The 20,677-nt window shown below is 42.9% G+C and overlaps 1 protein-coding gene across 1 annotated transcript in view; it reads left to right on the plus strand.

Annotated features, from left to right (window-relative positions):
• The window catches only part of ncf1 (neutrophil cytosolic factor 1), a 69,571-nt gene that overhangs the window by 17,379 nt on the left and 31,515 nt on the right, over positions 1–20,677 (plus strand). The window contains exons 3-8 of the mRNA XM_048612674.1: positions 4,666–4,741; positions 5,895–6,060; positions 8,728–8,786; positions 12,849–12,971; positions 14,954–15,061; positions 16,493–16,610. Coding sequence (XP_048468631.1) covers positions 4,666–4,741; positions 5,895–6,060; positions 8,728–8,786; positions 12,849–12,971; positions 14,954–15,061; positions 16,493–16,610 — 650 coding nt within the window. The remainder of the gene's footprint in view (positions 1–4,665; positions 4,742–5,894; positions 6,061–8,727; positions 8,787–12,848; positions 12,972–14,953; positions 15,062–16,492; positions 16,611–20,677) is intronic.

A 20,677-nucleotide genomic window follows, 5' to 3' on the forward strand; every position in this document is an offset into this window, starting at 1 on the left:
CCTAAACGTCAGCTTTCCTGCTCCTCTGATGCTGCTTGGCCTGCTGTGTTCATCCAGCTCTACACCTTGTTATCTCAGATTCTCCAGCATTGGCAGTTCCTACTATCTCTGCACCATTGTCCTGTTTGCGCTGTGAAGATTGAAGTGGTTTATCATCATAGGGCATTCGAGAATGGTACTCTATAGGATTTAAGCGAATGAATCATTTATTGGCATTTACAGTGGGAGTAAATGGATCCACTTGTGACTGAGTGATCTAATGTGGTCTAATTTTACCTTTCAGTAGGAGTACTTGATGTAATAAAACAGAAAGTTAGAACATCTGTTGCATTTTGGCTGCAGTGTTTAAACAAATAGACTTTTTCAAAGTGAGCTTTTTCAGTGTTAAATTTTCAAAAGAAGTCCTCAAACATTTTTAGAATGTTTTTCTTGATCTGAGAAGGCAAGCTGAGTTTACCTTCTTCATCCCAGTTATTCCCAGTTTGTCACTTTGCCATGTGACACTGATATGCTGATGTACTTAGACCAGTTTAAATTAGATTTTGAGGGCAGGTTATTATCAATCAGAAATGTTGGGAGTGGAGGGCAATTTTGGGGAGGGCTTAAACTAACTTGGCAGGGAAGTGGGAACCAGAAGTTAATACTTGAGGGAAAAACAAAGTGCACAGTGGTCGGGAAAGGGGAGTGAGAGAGAGTGATTAAGTAGGAAATAACTAATGTATTAGCTGGGGTCAAACAACAAGAGTATACAATCAGGTCTACATGATGCTTACTGTGTGAATACAAACTGCATTAAACAGAATTTGGGGATTGGGTCTGGGTGGGATGCTCTTTGGAGGGTCAGTACAGAATCATTAGGCTGAATGGCCTGTTTTTGCACTGGGATTCTATGATTCTCAAAAAAATTGGCGACACAGTGGTTAGCACTGCAGCTTCACAGCGCCAGAAATCTGGATTCGATTCCAGCCTTGGGTGACTGTGTGGAGTTTGCACATTCTCCTCATGTCTGCATGGGTTTACTCTGGGTGCTCCAATTTCCTTCCACAGTCCAAAGCTGGATCAGCGATGGTAAATTGCCTTGTAGTGTCCAGGGGTGTGCAGGCTAGAATTTGGTGGATTGCACGTGAAGATAGCCACATGGGAATACAGTACTGCAGCAGTAATGGAGGCGTAGGTACTAAATATTCCTGATACAAGGAAAGAAAGGATCAAAAGAAAAGAAATATCAATTAAAGACAATATTACAATGGTGGAGAGAAAGGATCTGGAAGGAGTCAAGGGTGGGAGCTTTTTAATTAGCACTAAGGAGCAATGTCCCTGTCAATGTCCTTCCACCTGTGGAAGATGATGGACACACAGCAATATATCCCTTTCAATGGAGCATCTTCATAATCTGCACCTTTTTCCAATGGCAGAAGAAGCCAATCCTCCAGAGACTGGATCTGTCACAGTTGCCACACATGAAGTGTCGTGGATCATTTCTGACAACTGCTGTAGGCAGTGGTCGTCCTGGTGGCTTCTGCCAGCCATGCCAGAGATGTTGCCATTTTCATCTGTCATTATCTAGTGACTCCTGATTGTGATGGTCAGTGTTTGGGGCCTTCATTTCAGGTTTGCCAACGTCCTTAAGTGGGACTTTGGGTGTCTGCATCCAGCCAACTTTTCAGACAGACAATCCTTGAGTATGGGATGGTTGTCCATCCTGTGACCTAACCAAGCTGCCTCTGTGGAATGACTGCTAACAACCATGTCAGCTCTGCCTTTGGGACAACTGCCCTGTTCCCAATGTTGTCCTGACAGGATATACCCACAATGTACCATGGCCAGTGAAGACGGAAGTTAGTGAACTCCTTTTCTTGATAGTTGCAATTCATCAATATTTCACAGCCACACAGCGAGGTGCTTGGGAACATAGCCTTTAAACCATCAGCTTGATGTGATTCCATACATGTTTTAGGGGCTGAGTCAGGCAAAGGTGGTAGCTGTGTTTCCTCTCTGTGTAACAAGTTCTGCATCAAGGGGCTGATTGTCTGACACTGAACAGACCTTTCTCCAAAAAGCCTGTAAGGATAAGACCAGCAATTACAGACCAGTGTTAAAACATCCAGGCTTAGGCTGATAAGTGGCCAGTAACATTGACAAGGCACAAGTGCCAGGCAATGACTATCTTCAACAAGAGAGGATATGACAACTCCACCTTTACATTCAATAGCATTATCGTCACATGAGGCCCCACTATTAACAAGCTGGGGAGTTACCACTGACGAGGAATTGAACTGGACTCGCTATATAAGTACTGTGACTATAAGAGCAAGTCAGAGGCTAGGAATCCTGCGGTGAGTAACTCACCTCCTGACTCCCCAAGCACATCCACTATTTACAAGGCACTAGTCAGGAGTGTAATGGAATACCCCCCACTTGCCTGGATGGGTGCAGCTCCAACAACACTTGAGAAGACCGACATCATCCAAGACAAAGCAGCCCCTGATCGATCATACAACCCCACCCTCATTCATCAATCTAAAGATTTGTGCAGATCAATCATCAAAATGACACCTTAATTTGATTTTATTACAGTGCTCCTTGAAGGGGCTGGCACTCTTTACTTTGGCATATTTCATTCAATTTGGCTGTCAGTGCCTTTAGGGGGAGTTGCACCTCCTGTCACTACCAGCAGTGGGTGCTATAGACAGGATGTACAGCAGTGATAGTTGGTGTAACAGATCCAACAGAGATTGCAGGTTTCAGTGGGACAAATGTATAATAATGGGGTTATTGTACAAAGTGGATACAGATTATCCACGCACGACAAGTCACAGAGGGCCATAGGTGCTGATGGAGTTAACAGGAGCTTAACACCAAAGGAGTGAACATGTTCAGCTGCTGCTCCCCCTTCCCACACTCACTCTCTCTCTCTCTCGCTCTCTCTCTCTCGCTCTCTCCCTCCCTGGGACAATCTGGAATGAGGTTACAGTTTTCAGATAAGGGGTAGCAAATTTAGATCAGAGGCAAGGAGTAATTACTTCCCTCAAAGGATCGTGAATCTGAGGAATTCACTGGAATAAATTTAAAGAGGAGATAGACAGATTTTTAATTAGTAAAGGCTTGAAGAGTTATGGAGAGCAGTCAGGACAGTGGAGTTGAAGCCAAGAAGAGATGAACCATGATCGTATTAAATGGTGGAGCAGGCCCAAAGGGCTGAATTGCCTACTCCTGCTCCTAGTTCTTATGTTCTTTTATTCTATTGAATCACAGCTAACCTCAACCTGGAGGCCAAGTGGGGTGTAACTCGAAGAGCAGCTGAATTTTAATGTCCATACAAGCTGTGAACAATTTGGAGTGTGCTCCTGAGAGTCGTTTATAACTCCAGTAGAATGATCATGCAAGGGCTGTGGGAGCAGCTCGATCTATCCTTGTTAGGTACATCCGTGTCTCGCTTACCCTTTTGGGAATAGGATTTTTCAGTTTGAGTCAACCAGTATTCATTAATAGGCATTGGAGTTAGCTTCTGTTCATTTCTCCTTGTTGTTATGGACTTTGCCCAAAAATTTTTTTCTATAAAACTCCCTGGCTCCATTTCTTCATCTTTGAGGCACTTATTGAATAAGGAAGGGAAAGACAGCAGAGCTGTTGCCAATTGGAATGATCCGTGGGAGATGACTGAGTTGTTGTTGCTGTTTGGAGTGATTGGTGGGAGGTAGCTGGGTTGATGTTGCCATTTAGAGTGATCGGTGGGAGGTAGCTGGGTTGATGTTGCTGTTTGTCAGGATCTGACTCAGATTAACGCTGTCACTGCACCAAACCAACTTAATGTACAGATCCTTGCTTAACCCCTTCCCCATTTAGCCAGTGCTTCTGGTCACCTATTCCACCCCATCTTTAACTGCTCCCTCTCCCAAACTACTCAGTCTCTCCATACCATTCCTTCCAGATCTCAGAATTGACATAGTTCAGAAGGAGATCATTTGGCCCATATGTCAGCACCTTTCTCTTTGAATAAGCATTATGACTTACTGTTATTCTTCTGCCTCTTCTTCTTAACCCTGAATATTGTTTCTATTTAAATAACCATCTGGTGCCCTCTTGAATGCCACCATCACATTTCTAGGGAGTGCATTCCAGATCCTAAACACTCACTGTGTACAAAAGTTATTTTTTTCCCTCACCTCTGCTTCTTTTGCAAATTAACTTTAAATTTGTGCTTTCTTGTACTCAATCCTTTGAGTGGGTACATATGTCTTCATAGGATCCCTACAGTGTGGAAACAGGCCCTTTGGCTCAACAAGTCCACACCAACCCTCAGATCATCTCACCCAGACCCATCCCCCTAATCACTACAGGCAATTTAGCATGGCCAATCCACCCAGCCTATGCATCTGTGGACTATGGGAGGAAACTAGAGCACCCAGAGGGTACCCACGCAGACGCAGGGAGAATGTGCAAACTCCACACAGACATTCATTTGAGGGTGGAATTGAACCTAGGTCCCTGGTGCTGTGAGGCAGCAGTGCTAACCACTGTGCCGCCGTGGCGTCTTCTCAAATCTCCTTGTGTCAGAATCTATTTTCTTACCTTTCCCTCCAGGATGAACTTTGTGTCTGTTAAAGGCAAATTAATGTTTTCTATTTAACAATTTCATGTTTAGATTTATCTCCCTCTCATTAGAAAATGCTGAAGGAGCTGTTTCCTATTGAAGCTGGAGAAATTGATTCCAAAAACAGAACTCTCCCCCATTTACCAGGTAGGTCTTCATTAGGCTTGTAAGATGTAGTTTACTGTGAAAGCAATTGTTTCAGACATTTTCTCTGTTTAAGGGTAGGGTGCAGGGAGAGGAATTTTGTAGATCATAATCCCTGTGTGGACTCTTCGCAGATTAGGGTCATTGTTAAATTGTCTTTAATATGAAGGAGAAGGAACATTTTCATTGATTTGCCTCATTACATGAGAGCAGTGAATGTGAATGTTTATGTTGATACAGATCTTGCTTTATACCAACAAACCCAAATCTTATCGAGGAAGCAGAATGTGAAACACACTGCTCATCAATGTCCTGCTGAACAGGGGGCCTATTGGTGTGTGTGACTAGCACAATGCCCAGCCAGCCTGCAGCTCTTAAAGGTAGCCTATCCCTCTGAAAGCAATGGACTCAATTGACAGAAGTTGCTGCAGAGGGTCTCTGGAATCTTCACTTGGAGGAAGAGGATATCAAAAGGGGCACTGAGGCCAAAGAGAGATCGCCCTTGTATTTTCAAATGTGCTGCTGGAGATGTTAATGATAGAAGGGAAGGAGGGAGAGGAATCTAGAGGAGGCCCTCATGATACACCCCGTGGAAGTAATGGCCAAAGGTGGCCAGAGATAAAGGGTCTGGCCCCAAGGACACTGGCCGTTGTACTGGAAAACATTCAATGACCACACAAGTGGATGCATCTCCTACCCAAACCTTAGAAACCTGACTAGCTGCTCCAGCCGCATCAGTCAGCTAGTGCCCCTCATCCTGATACTGTCATTGCCATATCTACCTCTCTGTATTCACAGAACTCCTACTATTAAACCATAACTGTACTCTTCCAAGTAACATGTCTAGAGTTTTCCTTGATTTCCCAGCCAATATTCAAGGTACCAATACTTTACAACCAGCCACCACCTACAATAATCCCTATCCCCTAGCTCCCTGCAAACTCCTCTTCTCTCCAGGACCAATCTTCGAATTTATATGCAGTATGTACAGAACTAATGTGGATGTGCTGTTGGCATACTGAATGATCAATTTGCTATTTGCGAGAGCTTGCTGTGTGCAAAGTGGCTGCTGTGGTCCCTGCAGTAAAACAGTGATCTCTTCAGTGACAGTCAGCTCTTCTGTTGGACAATGACACAAGCATTGTGTTCTTCACAGCTCCCAAATGGTTGGAGGGTCACAAGGCCACAGAGAACAGGCAAAGTACCCTTTCTGATTACATCCAATCCTTGGTCAACCAACCGCCAAAGATCTCCCGCTGCCAGTGGATTCTGAACTTCTTTCAGGTCCGCCCCGATGATGTGGTCCTACCAGTTCCACACCCGTGAGTATGGACCACTTCTATTGTCAGCCCAAATCAATGATGAATCAGCTAACATGATGATGAATGCTCCAGGTTATACGGGTGTGAAATTCAATTTCAACGGCTGATATATTTATGATAATATATCAGGAATCCGTTATACACTTTACCCTCTATGTAATCGGAGTTATATTGTCTCTACCGTAAATCTACACCTTCTGTACTTTCTAAGGGTAATTTTAACTCTATGATAATTTAAATTAAGTGAAAGAAAATTGCCAGCAATTTTTACATTTCTCTTTCCCATTGATTTCAATCAATATATCCTCTTACTAATTGCAGATGCACTGGCTTTAGTTGAGGTTCTTGTCCTATACTCATTATCCTTTGAAACCAGAGGATAATAGTACAATGATATGATAATGATCAGGCTAAGATACAAATTTAAATTTATTGTAGAAATTAAATTATACAGAACAATCAAACAACTTTAACAATCATAGTTTCATCGACCTGTTTTCTGATTGTGACATAGGGAATGTTTTGCAGATTCTGATGCTAGGATTATACTGGCACCTGAGGGCAGGATGGAAGTTGAACGTAAGTGGGTGGAGCAATAAAACTGAGGTGAAACTTCAGGTTGATGTCTGATCTGATCCTGACACCATTAGGAAAATTTCCGAATGGAGAAGCCAGGATCAATGAAACTATGACTGTTAGACAAGTTTTTTTTTTTTATTGAATTCAAATATCACCATCTTCCATAGTTGGATTTGAACCTATGTCCCCAGAACATTAGCCTGGGATTACTGGATTACTAGCCCAGTGATATTATTATTATGATACTGGTCATACCCACCTGCTTCATTTCCAAAAACCTATCCACAAGGTAGGCTGGGGAGGAGAAACACCCACGCTGAAAGGCAGCCCTTGACTGATCCACACTTTCAAATGCATTTACCTGAGGCCATCTCAAAATGCGCACCACCAGAAATGAACACAACATCAGTGATAGTTAAACCCAGCTCCCTAGCTCAGCCCCAATCCCCACCTCATTCTCTGGTGATCAGGACATGGGGGCCTAATCTGTCTCCCTCTATCTCTGCTTCTAAACCAAACTGTCTAAAAAAAGTGTTTGATTCATTAGCTCTGCTGCTTAACACTTTTAAATAACTATTCTTATTAATTATTGCTTGTTCAAATTATTGACTTATTATTCGGAATTATTTTCCCAAAATTCATGTTTATTGTTGTGTCAAACATTATCTTTTTGAAATGTTCTCACTTCCCCTCCACCGAGTGAAAGAAAATTGAAAAATTAGCCCCCTGTGTGAAACATTGGACAACCCTGCTTTACAAGGTTCTTGAAGTGTGTTCTCATTAAGGCCATATAGAATGGAAGTCAGAAATCTTTGCTTGTATACTCTAAAATCCTTATCATAGAGACTAAAATGCCATTTGCTTTCCTAAATTCCTACTTCAGATGTGATCTAACTAAGCTTTCTAAGTACAGTCACTTCTATCTTTAGATATGAAGGTGAGTATTCCATTGTTCATTGCTGTCTATTCCATACCAACAACCTACATGCATCGATACTAGAATGTCTTCAGGCAACCACTGTTAGGAGCTTCCCACCATTTAGGAAGTATTCTGTTTTACCCTACCTACCTACCTACCTACCTAGTATGGGTGAAGTCACAGTTTTCTATATTGAAATTAATTTGTTGGTTTTGTTTAAAACAGAAGCAAAACACTGTGGAAATATGAAATGAAAACAGAAAATGTCAGATGTCAACAGCCTGACATTTCCTGTGGAGAGAATCCAAGTTAAAACGTTCCAGGCCAAAGACTTTTCATGAGAGCCAGTTGAGTGCTTTCTGATGAACAATCCTTGATCTGAAACGTTGTCTCTGTTCTTTGCTCCACAGATGCTGCTAGATCTGCTGCGAATTTCCTATAGTTTTTGTTGCTGTGCTACAATTATGTTCCTTGCCTGTTAATAACTCTTTGGTAATTTTTAAGCTACTCATAATGCCATCTATGCCCTTCGTGTTGTCACTGGACTTGGACATAAGCTTCAAACTTAGCGAACAGTTTCTTGTGAGGCACTTTACCAAATACCTTCTGGAAATGAACAAAAGTAACATATATAGACGTGCTCCCATCCTTAACTTTAGTCACGTCTTCAAGGAATTCACTTGGGTTCGCCAGCGTACATCTACTCTGTACAAATCCACGTTGGCTCTCTTTAATCAACTGAACACTTTCAAGGTGTCCGGTCACTCAATTCCTCATTACAGGTTCTACTGATTTCTTGACCAAAAGGTGTTATAATTCTCTAATTTTCTCCTTCACCTTCTTTAAGTAGGGAATTGAATGAGTCCATCTGAAGGAACAGTTTCAAAATTGAGGGAGATTTCAGTTGGGGCATTAATAATACTTTCATCTGTTTTCAAAAGTCTAAGAGGAAAACTGTCTACTCCTAGGGATTTCTCTCTCTTCAGTACCATTATTTCCTTCATTATTGCTCTTTGACCTTCGTTAATTTTGGTCCCCAGATTCAATATTAATTTGTTGTTCTGCCAGATAAACTGATGCACAGTAATTATTCAACTAAATGTCTGCCATTTCCTTTTTTCATAGCATTACCAGTATATTGATTCATGCATCATGCTTGCTATTTACAGGACAAAAAAGACAGAAACCTATTTGTTGACAAAAGATAAAACAAAGACAAACATGTCCGGTAAGTCTCTTTCTTTTGAGAAGTTGACTAGTTCTGATTAGTTTGGTCTGACACTGTGGTTGCAGTTGAATCAAAAGTTTTGAACTACAAACTTGACATTTAATAATACCTTGGAAAATAAAGAAAGGACAACAACAAATTTAATGTAAACCAGATACCGCATTGTAAAAAGAGAAAATATATCTTACAAGAAACCAAAAGATCAGTTCTGCAGAAAGCCTGGCAGAGTATTAAAAGTACAGGGGTAAAATTACACAGGAAATTAAGAAAGAAAAGAAAAGGCATGTAAAGAAATTGGTGAGTAAAACCAAGGCAATTCAAAGATATTTTATAAATACATAAAGTATAAGAGGATATCAAAGGAAAGAGTCAAGCTGATTAGAAACAGCACAGGGAATGTGTGTGAATCAGGAAGACTGAGGATGTTCTTAATGAGTACTCCTCATCTGATTTCACAGAAGAAGGAATGATAGTGACAAGTGTAAGACCGTACAGTATAGGAGCAGAAGGAGGCATTCAGCCCATTGGGTCTACTCCACCGTTCAATCAGATCATGGCTGATCTGATAATCCTCAACTGCCCTTTCCTGCTTTTTCCCCATTACCTTCGATTCTCTTCATGATTAACATCTGTCTGTCTCAGCTTTGAAAATAGCCTTAATAGCCCTCTGTGATAAAGAATTCCACAGATTCACTCCACTCTGAGAGAAGAAATTCCACCTCATTTCTGTCATATACAGGCAACCCCTTATTGATATGATATGATATAATAACATAATATAAACCCTTTATGATAGACTGTGGCATTTTCCCAATGACAGATGTTAAGCAAATGGGCCTATAATTATCTTTATTTGTCTCCCACCTACCTGGGCTTCGCTATGCACCATTATGCCTCAGTGCTGTTGAATCCTCCAATCATCAGCTGTGTGATCTTACTTGGTCCATAATTTGACTGGTAACTGGAGTTAACATTCACTGAGGTTTAGTCAAATTTCTTTCTTCTCTCAATTCAGGAGCTGATTCCAATGCAAAATATGTTTCTTGTGCAATAAATGCTCCCAGACCAAGCAAGGTGTTTGGATGGAGACAAGCTTCCATTCTCTGCAGCACATTTAACAAGGTGGACTAGAGGACTTCGATTGGCTTAGGAATTTTGTAACTTTTGCTTCTTGCTGAGAGAATAATTGCTGCACATATCCCAGAGTCAGAACAGGCAGTCTGCAGGATTTGGAATGTCACAATCACATTTCCAGCCCTACAGTGACTCCACACCAATCACCTTCTCACGCTCAGTTAATGTACCTCACAGTCAAAGAATAATCGACAGTAGCAAGTAAGAGTTCATACTCTGATCATCAGGGAGTCTGAGTTGGTAGATAATGCCACTCTAATTATGATTGTGGTTTCAAGCCGCATATTAGACAATCATTTTCTTGGGTAGATATTTGATAGGGGAGTCAGGATAATTGGGGCAGCGGGCAGGAGTCAGCGAATGACAAATCAGAAAGTAGAGTTGATAGCAGAACCAGATCAGCCATAACTTATTAAGTGACAACGCAGGCTGAAAAGGCCAAATGGCCTACTCCTGCCTCGAAGTCTTAGGTTCCTAACATTGGTGGTGAGATGATCATTGGACTGAGTTAGAGGGTGAGGGAGGAGAGATATAATTCCACAGATTCAGTGCCCTTTTTGGAGTTCTACATTTTTTCCTTATTCTAAATGATCTTACATTATTTACAATGCTGACTAATTCACAATATTGTAATGTCTACAATATTCATTGCCTTTCAGCCCAACCAGCTGGTACTAGTACGGGAATAATACATAATACATTCTAACTGCAGTTACAAACCTTATTCTCAATTCTTTTTGTTCAGCTCAGTATCCAATTCAATTGTTTACAATTAACACAGGCCTGGAAGAGGGTGCATCAGAGACTGACAAACAGGAGGTTGGAAGAACACAGCAGGCCAGGCAGCATCTGGAGAAAGGAGCAGTCAACGTTTCAGGTATTACCCTTCTTCAGGAAGTGTCTTGAGTCTCGAGTCCTGAAGAAGGGTTATACCCGAAACGTTGACTACTCCTTTCCTCCAGATGCTGCCTGGCTTGCTGTGTTCTTCCAGCCTCCTGTTTGTCTACTTTGGATTCCAGCATCTGCAGTTTTTTTTGTTCTCTCTGCATCAGAGATTTATTCGAATGGTACAAGGCCTCAGGGACTTCCATTATTTGGGGATATTGGAGAAACTGTAATCTTCTCTAGAACAGAGAAAGTTGAGGGGAGATTTATTCAAAGCACTGAAAATGATGAGGGATTTGGATTGTATCAATAAGCAAAAACTGTTTCTACTGGCAACAGTATCAGTAACCAGAGGATGCAGTTTTTAGCTCATTGGAAATAAATTCAAAGTGGAAATGAGAAATAATACTTTTTATATTTGGGTCGGTTAGCTGGATGGATGATTTGCAATGCAGATTGATGCCAGCTTAAGACTATAAGACCATAACTTATAGGAACAGAATTAGACCATTTGGCCCATCAAGTCTGCTCCACCATTTGATCATGGCTGATATGTTTCTTAACCCCATTCTCTAGCCTCCTCCACATAAACCTTAATCACCTTACTAATTAATTTATCTCTGTCTTAAATGCACACAATGACTTGGCCTTCACAGCCCTCTGCGGCAATGATTTCCACAGAGTCACCACCCTCTGGCTGAAGAAATTTCTTCTAATCCAGTTCTGAAGGGTCATATCTTCACTCTGAGACTGTGCCCTTGAGTCCTATTCTCTTCTACTAGTGGAAACATCTTCTCCATGTCCACTCCATCCAGGCCTCTAAGTATTCTGCAAGTTTCAATCATTTCCCCCCCATCCTTCTAAACACCATCATGTACAGACCCAGAGACCTGCACAGTTCCTCATATGACAAGCTGTTCATCCTGAAATCATTAAATTCCTCTGGACTTCCTCCAATACCTATGCATCTTTTCTTAGGTACGGAGCCCAAAACTGCTCACAATATTCCAAATGCGGTCTGACCAGATATATATATAATATATGTACAGCCTCAGCAGTACATCTCAGCTCTTCTTTTCTGGTTCTCTTGAAATGAAGGCTAACATTGCGTTTGCCTTCCTAACTGCCAGCTGAATCTGCATGCCCTGAGAGAATCCTGAATTAGGACTCCCAAGTCCCTTTGCACTTCAGATTTCCAAAGCCTTTCCTTGTTTCTATGCTTCTATTACTCCTATCAAAATGTATAACTTCACACTTTGCCACATTGTACTCCTTCTGCCACTCGCCTAGCTTGTCCAAGTCTTTGGCATGGGTTCAATTCCCGCACAGCCTGAGGTTACCATGAATGACTCCTTCTCAACCTCTCCCCTCACTAGAGGCTGGTGACCATTAAGTTAAACCAGCAACAGTCATCTCTCTCTAATGACAGAACAGCCCTATAGTTCGGTTGGACTGTGGCGACTACACCTTCACTTTTTATAGACTCAGTTGCGATGATCTGAAAAGCACTGCCTGAAAGGATTATGGAAGAAGATGCAGTAGTCATCCTGCCACCAATGCTGTGCATCCCTTCCATACAATATTGCAATGGTTCCTTATTCTGCACACACACTTCCTTCTAGAAACAGTCAGCTTCTATCCGCTACATCCAGGTTTTCCTGTTTGAAATATTCTATTATTCTATTATTCTAATATTCTATGTTCGCAGTCAAGTAGCAATAGTCAAGACAGATTGGAAAGCAGAGGAGTGGAGCTAGTTGGAGCTCAGAGTGTCCCTGATGATACATAAGTGGTTGTAGATCACCACCACTGGTGGGAGGCTTTACAGTGTGATGTGTTTACATACACATTCACCATGTAAAGGTGAATGTAGGAAGAGACAACGTTGAGAGGAAATGCATGTAGGGATAAGATGATGGAAAATTACATATTTTGCTCCACTTGTGAGAAGTAGGAGTGCATTATATTTGCAAAATTGATGAATCATTTCATTATCAATGGTTTGTTTTAATCCACCGTGTTAACAGGATTCTCTCATTCCAGCAATCACAGGTCCAATTTTACTCCAAACCTATCGTGCAATCGCGGACTATAAGAAGAATTCCAAATACGAAATGACTGTTCAGACAGGGGATACTGTCGAGATTGTGGAGAAAAGCGAAAATGGTAAGAAGGTCTGCTTCATCTGGGAAATGCAAAGCTATAACCAACTCTGTCATAACTTTGCAGAAAACTGGCTCTATTTACTTTTACCTCACTGTTACAGGAGCTGAGTTTCATGCCTATTCCTCACTGGGAATAGCCATTTCCTGAGTTCAAAGGTCAGGACAAAGAGGGACGGAGACCTCTTTGACCATGGCTCCATCTTGCTCTGGGATTTGGGTGTCTTTCTCCTGAAAAGGCAGAGCAGAGCCTGGGGTCTGCAATGGTAACAGGCCCAGTGCATGGGTATTAGGATGGTCGTTGCTGGGGCATTGCTAATCCCCATCTCACTGCCCTGTCAATTAGATACAGAATCAATGAAGCAGGGTGGACCTGTTTACTCCCTAGGACTGGAGGATTTGTGGAGCCTCAGCAGCAGAATTAGTAATCCCTAGGAGTAATCAGCATCTTTTACAATAAAACAATGGACCTTGCAGCCACAATTAAAAGCTGATAGCCAAGAATGGAGCTACATGCCAGTTTGAACTACAGTGCACTCATACCCTTTCCTCTCCACTGCAAAGAGTTAACAAAAGGGCATAAGTTTATTACACATGAAAAAGTATATATAAGACAGATTAAAAAGATCTTGTATATGAGAAAAGATTCAACCTTTTCCCAGCAATATCATTTACAGACGCTCAACCCTGGTGAATTATCACTTTTATTTCAATCTTTAATTTTTTTTAAAACCTATTTTTCTCATCAATCCATTCAGTGATATTATTACATGCCTCTGTAGCAGATGGGACTTGAACCTGGGGCTCTTGTCCAGGAATAGGGCACTACCACTAAGCTATAAGAGGTCTTTAATTTCTTAATTGACTGATGAGGTTGCAAACATTTCCATTCTGTGACAATCTGTGCATTCACCAAATGTGATTCACTGTGTCTCTTTCGGAGACACACAGATACGGAGTAACTCATTGATCTTTCTCTGACATTGGCAACATTAAGTCTGCTAAGTAATACATCTTTTAAAAATTCATTCATAGGATGTAGACATTGCTGGTGAGAGAGAAAATAGGGAACTACAGACTGTTGGCCTTACATCAGTACTGGGGAAAATGCTAGAATCTATTATAAAGGGTGGGACAAATAGACACTTGGAATTTTTTTATTTATTCAGGGCATGTGAGTGTCTCTAGCTGAGCCAGCCTTTGTTGTCCAACCTTAGTTGCCCCTTGAGAAGGTGGTGAGCTGCCTTCTTGAACTGCTGCAGTCCATGTGCTGTGGGTTTACTCACAATGCCCTTAGGGAGGCAATTCCAAGATTTTGACCCAGTGTCACTGAGGGAATGGTGATATATTTCCAAGTCAGGATGGTGAGTGGCTTAGAGGGGAACTGGTAGCATGGATTTTTTTTCTTCAGAACTTGCTTCTGACCTCTGGCCTTTCTTATTGTGGGTCGTAAAAGCTCAACTTAAACACTTCATAATGACCTTATCAGCTAGTTTATCTAGTCATTTAGATTAAGTTATGATTTCTTGGAAATGCTGTTTTGACTGACTGTGAAAAAAAAATAAACTTCTGACTCTTATAAAATAACAGCTCACCTTCACAGAACTGTAAGCCAACAGCCCATTTGTTTCTACTTCAAAACTCAAGTTCCCAATTCATAAAACCTGTTATAAACCTTCATCACAATGTACTTCATCACACAGTGTAGACTCTTCCCTGTACGTCAAACACATATATTACACCAGGTAGGTCAGCAACGCACTAGATTGACAAAGACTTTATTTAGAATTTACCTTGATCACCACTTTACTCTGGATTATATATTCACTGTTAATGGGTTTCAGAATTTCATAAGGCATTTGGATGCTTTAGGAATTTCCAAAACGTTTCTGAAAAGCAATTTCAGTCTATTAATTCTGTAATTATGTAATTACTGTGCAATTTGCTTCTAATTCCTGAAGCAGCAACTCTTCTATTTTGATGTAGGTTGGTGGTTTTGCCAAATGGAAGGTAAACGTGGCTGGCTGCCAGCTTCCTTTCTTGAACCCCTTGAAAGCCCAGAAGAGAGTGATGAGCAAGATCCCAATTATGAAGGTGAGAAAAACTTGAGTGTAACAGCCTGAGCCTGTACAAGATGGGCCTGTCACACAGGGGCCTGAGCCTGTACAAGATGGGCCTGTCACACAGGGACCTGAGCCTATACAAGATGGGCCTGTCACACAGGGGCCTGAGCCTGTACAAGAATGGACCTGTCACACAGGGACCTGAGCCTATACAAGAATGGACCTGTCACACAGGGGCCTGAGCTTGTACAAGATGGGCCTGTACAGGATAGGCCTGTCACACAGGGGCCTGAGCCTGTCAAACAGGAGCCTGAGCCTGTACAAGATGTGTCTGTCACACAGGGACCTGAGCCTGTACAGGATGGGCCTGTCACACAGGAGCCAGAGCCTGTACAAGATGGGCCTGTCACACAGGGGCCTGAGCCTGTACAGGATGGGCCTGTCACACAGGGCCTGAGCCTGTATAAGATGGGCCTGTACAGGATGGGCCTGTCACACAGGGGCCTGAGCCTGTACAGGATGGGCCTGTACAGGATGGGCCTGTCACACAGGAGCAAGAGCCTGTATAAGATGGGCCTGTACAGGATGGGCCTGTCACACAGGAGCCAGAGCCTGTACAAGATGGGCCTGTCACGGGGCCAGAGCCTGTATAAGATGGGCCTGTACAGGATGGGCCTGTCACACAGGAGCCTGAGCCTGTACAAGGTGGGCCAGTCACACAGAGGCCTGAGCCTGTACAGGATGGGCCTGTCACACAGCGGCCTGAGCCTGTACAGGATGGACCAATTAAACAGCAGTCTGAGCTGCACTTGCCCAGATTGGTGCAGCTCCAACAGCACTCAAGAATCTTGTCAGCAACCAGGACAAAGCCGCCCACTCGATTGGCATGACATCCACTCCCTCCACCATTGACAGTACACACTTCTGCTATTGAACATCTACAATATGCACTTATAGAAACTAATAGAAACTTACCAAGGTCTGTTGATAACACTTTCCAAGCACATGACCACATCCATCTGGAAGGACAAGGGCAGCAGATAACAAAATAGCTCACTTGATAGCACCACAACCACAAACATTCAGTCCCTCCACCATTGACATTGCAGCAGTGTGTATTATCTACAAGACACACTGCAGAAATTCACTGAGGCTCCTTAGTTAGTACCTTCCAAACTTACAACCACTTCCATCTGAAGGACAAGGGTTGCAGATACATGGCAACCAATAATTGCTCGTGTGGTTTGGTTTCAAACTACGATTATGCTCCTGTAAAGTTCCTTGTGGCATTTTTCTACATTAAGCGAGTTGTATTAATATACATTGTTGAACAGGGCGCAATAAAGGGTGAAATTCAGTTGCTTTTGATGTGGTTTATGGTTTATTTCCAACCATTCTCAAGAAAATGATATATCCACCAGCGTACTTTGAAGAAGATTAAACTTCCTGTGTTATATTGTAGGTGAGCCATATAAAGTCATTAACAGCTACACTGCTGTTCAGGAGGATGAGATGACTCTGTGTGAAGACGAGCTGGTTGATGTAATTCATAAGTTGCTTGATGGTTGGTGGGTGATAAGGTAAGTGTGAAATAAAACTAAAATATCTACAAACTGTACAATTCTCAGATACAAGAGGTAAAAATCCATTGTGTTTCAAACCTACCAGATGTCCCAAAATAATTTAGAGCCCATTACATACATTTGAAACTTAATCGATAGTGCAATGTCAGAAACAAAATAGGCAATTTGCACACAGCAAACTCCTACAAAAGGAAGGAGATAATCTGCTGTTTAGGTTGAGGAATAACACTTTGGCTTAGACACAGCCTAGCTCTGGTTTGAAATAGTGATGAGGACCTTCACTCGAACCTCAAGGACCCAGAGCCACCTCAACTGAAGTTCATCCAAAGGGCAGCAAGTGGCACAGTGTAGTACTCCCTTAGTGATCTCAGTAATACATCAGAGTATCCGGTTTCTATGCTTGTCTCAGGTGTGGGTCTTGAACTGGTGACTGTCTGACGCATATTGCCACCCACTGAGCCACAGATAACACTATTTTGAGAGGTGTGTTGAACAAACCACAGTGAAATCTATATAACTACAATCTTACAGCCATTCACTGTTCTGTTGTCAACATTGCATTTTCTTTGTCCAAATTATTCACACTTCAGTATCAATGTTGTTGTGCTTTCTCTGTTCAGTCTGTATTTCAGTGAACCTGTTCTGACTAACTTTATGCTTCTACTTCCTTGATTTGCTACATAGCTATAAAGTCATTATATCATTAAAAATGTTGAGTTGAGTATCATATTCCAGCTCTCAATGCATTGAAAATCCAGTGAAAGCAGTGAAAACACATTTAGTTGAAAGCCAGTGTTGATGATGGCTTAGGCCCAATTAAAGCTATGCTGGAAATGTTGGGTGGTAAAGGGTGTCACTAAATTGGTTTTAGTCAATGGTCCTCAGCTTGAGATACACTGAGAACCTTGGCTCTAAGATACATCGTGGCTCAGATTTTCACTAATGTGGCAGAAAGCTTGAATTGACAAGTTACCCTTGATCTGTTTCCACGTAAGTGCTCTCCCTGTGCGTTATCTTCACGCTGGGAAGGGGCGAGCTAGGATCACGTATGGCCTCTTAACCCCAGAGACAGTGGAACCTGGCAATAGGGACGGGTGACTGCTGTGCTGAGCTGGCTTGATGGTCTGCTTCAGTTCTCTGGGCCTGCATTCCAGGCCTTCTTGCCCTCGCACCCCTCCAACCACTCCCACACCTAATCACCATGGTATGGCATCTCCAATGCCTTCACATCCTTTGCATGCACAGCCCCCCAACGCGGCCAGGTCTTACACCGCACCCACACCCCCACATCCTCCCTGTTGGATCAACAAGCCATCTAGTAACAAAGGCAAATCTTAAAGACATATGCATTCTGGAGTGATATGGTGGCACAGTGGTAAGCACTGCTAGTGCCAGGGACCTGGGTTCGCTTCCAGCCTTGGGTGACTGTCTGTGTAGAGTTTGTACATTCTCCTCATGTCAGCATGAGTTCTTCCTGGTGCTCTAGTTTCCTCCCATAGTCCAAAGATGTGCAGGTTAGGTGGATTGGCCATGGGAAATTCAGGGTTACGGGGATAGTGTGGGGAGGGCTGGTTCTGGGTGGGATGCTCTTTGGAGGGCTGTTATAGACTGGATATGCCGAATGACCTCCTTTCACACGGTAGGGATTCTATAATTTGTAAAAACTGCTGCTTTTACAACCTGATACAAGTGTCAGACAGCTGGCACAGTATCAATGACGGAAGCTATGAGCAGAATCTTATGGGACATCAAGAGCATCTCATTCCATCTTTTACAAGCTTTTTACAAGCTGCATGTGTAGATTTTGGCTGGGCAGTAATGAGATGCCAATTGACAGGGATTAACATTTATTCAACATCTTGTTAACTCCACAACTCCCCTCATTAATATTCAGTTTACTATCTTACCAAACTTGGCCCAACAGCATCAACATCAGGAAAACTGCAGTATAATATGGGAAAATATGAAGTTGTTTATTTTGGAAGGGAGAACAAAAGAACAGAGTATTTTTTTAAATGGGGAAAGACCGCAAAAAGATGTAACTCAGAGGGATTTGGGGTGTGAGTTACCATAGTCTTACCAGATCATCTGCTCTCTCATTAAAGAGAGATGACTGGTGATGATTTAACCTGAAGGCCACTACACCTCAGGTGAGGGAAGAGGTTGAGAAGGAGAGTCCTTCATTGTAACCTCAGCCTGTGATTGGAATTGAGCCCATGCAGTTGGCATCACTCTGCTTCACAAACTAACTGTTTAGCCAACTAAGCTAAACCAACACCCTCTGCTGGGAAAAAGACCTCGGCTATTCACCCTACCCCATGCCCTTCATGATTTTATAAAACTCTAAAAGGTCACCCCTCAGCCTCTGATGTTTCAGGGAAGAAACCCCCAGCCTCTACTACCTCTCTCTATAGCTGAAACCCTCCAATCCCAGCAACGTCCTTGTAACTCTTTTCTGAACCCTTTCAAGTTTCACAACATCTTTCCTAAAGCAGGGAGACCAGAACTGAACGCAGTATTCTAAAAGTGACCCCACCTCCTGTACAACCGCAACATGATCTCCCAACTCCTGTACTCAATGCACTGACCAATGAAGGCAAGTGTTCCAAATGCCTTCTTCAACACCCTGTCTACCTGCGACTTCACTTTCAAAGAACTATGTACCTGCACCCCTAGGTCTCTGCTCGGCAACAGTCCCAGCGCCCTACCATTAAGTGTACAAGTCCTGCCCTGATTTGCCTTAACAAAATGAAACACCTCACGTTTATCTAAAATAAATTCCGTCCGTGACTCCTCACCCGTTGGCCCATCTGATCAAGGTCCCGTCATACTTGGAGATAACTTTCTTCACTGTCCACTACACCACCTATTTTGGAGTTAACTGCAAACTTACTATTCATTCTCTTATATTAACATCCAAATCATTTGTATAAATCACAAAAAGCACTGGACCCAGCACCGAGCCTTGTGGCACACTGCTGGTCACAGGCCTACAGTCCAACAGACAACCAGCCACCTCTGTCTCCTATCTTCAAGCTAATTTTGTATCCAATTAGATAGCTCTCCCTGTATTCCACATGATCTAATCTTGCTAACCATGCGGAACCTTGTCGAACGTCTTGCTTAAAACCATATAGACATGGAGAGGGACCCAGCCCACAGAATGGACCAGGCTGCAACTCAGGGAACACCTTGTTTGTACTCTTTTTGCGCCTGAGTGAATGTTACCCCATGCTAAGACATGCCTGTTAGCATGTTGGAGCTTCAGCCAGTGCCAAAGGCTGTCATCACTTCTGTTCGAACGGGCTGCTCATTGTAGACACACAGGCAGGCTGCTTGTCAGTTTCGGATGTCTTGGTTGGGGAGGTGAGAGGTTGGGACACCTTGCTGCCTGGCACACACTGAGCTGCCAAGCTCCCCTTGTGTGTGATAGAGTGTTGGGCACTACAAACCAGACAGGAGCTGACTGACATCCAGTTCCGGAGACAACAAGATGCAGAGCTGGATGAACGCAGCAGGCCAAGTTCCGACTATCTCTGACATCCAGTTCCAGTTGATGACAGCTGAGTGCAAGTTATGTTGGAATGTTTTTCAGTCATGATGCCAGCATTTGATTCCCGTCATGGGGATGAACTGCAGCCTCTGTTTGTTTTGTTTATTGGTTGTTTTTGCTGGCAGTAATAGAAAGCTCATTTTTGGAATTGGCTCAGAGATAGTAGGAACTGCAGATGCTGGACAATCTGAGATAACAAGGTGAGGAGCTGGATGAACACAGCAGGCCAAGCAGCATCACAGGAGCAGGAAGGCTGATGTTTCGGGCCTAGACCCTTCTTCAGAAATGGGGGAGGGGAAGGGAGTTCGGAAATAAATAGGGAGAGAGGGGGAGGCGGATAGAAGATGGATAGAGGAGAAGATAGGTGGAGAGGAGACAGACAGGTCAAAGAGGTGGGGATGGAGCCAGTAAAGGTGAGTGTAGGTGGGGAGGTAGGGAGGGGATAGTTCAGTCCAGGGAGGACGGACAGGTCAAGGGGGCGGGATGAGGTTAGTGGGTAGGAAATGGGGGT

The sequence above is a fragment of the Rhincodon typus genome, chromosome 26, assembly GCF_021869965.1.
Source record: "Rhincodon typus isolate 14 chromosome 26, sRhiTyp1.1, whole genome shotgun sequence".
Taxonomy (NCBI): domain Eukaryota; kingdom Metazoa; phylum Chordata; class Chondrichthyes; order Orectolobiformes; family Rhincodontidae; genus Rhincodon; species Rhincodon typus.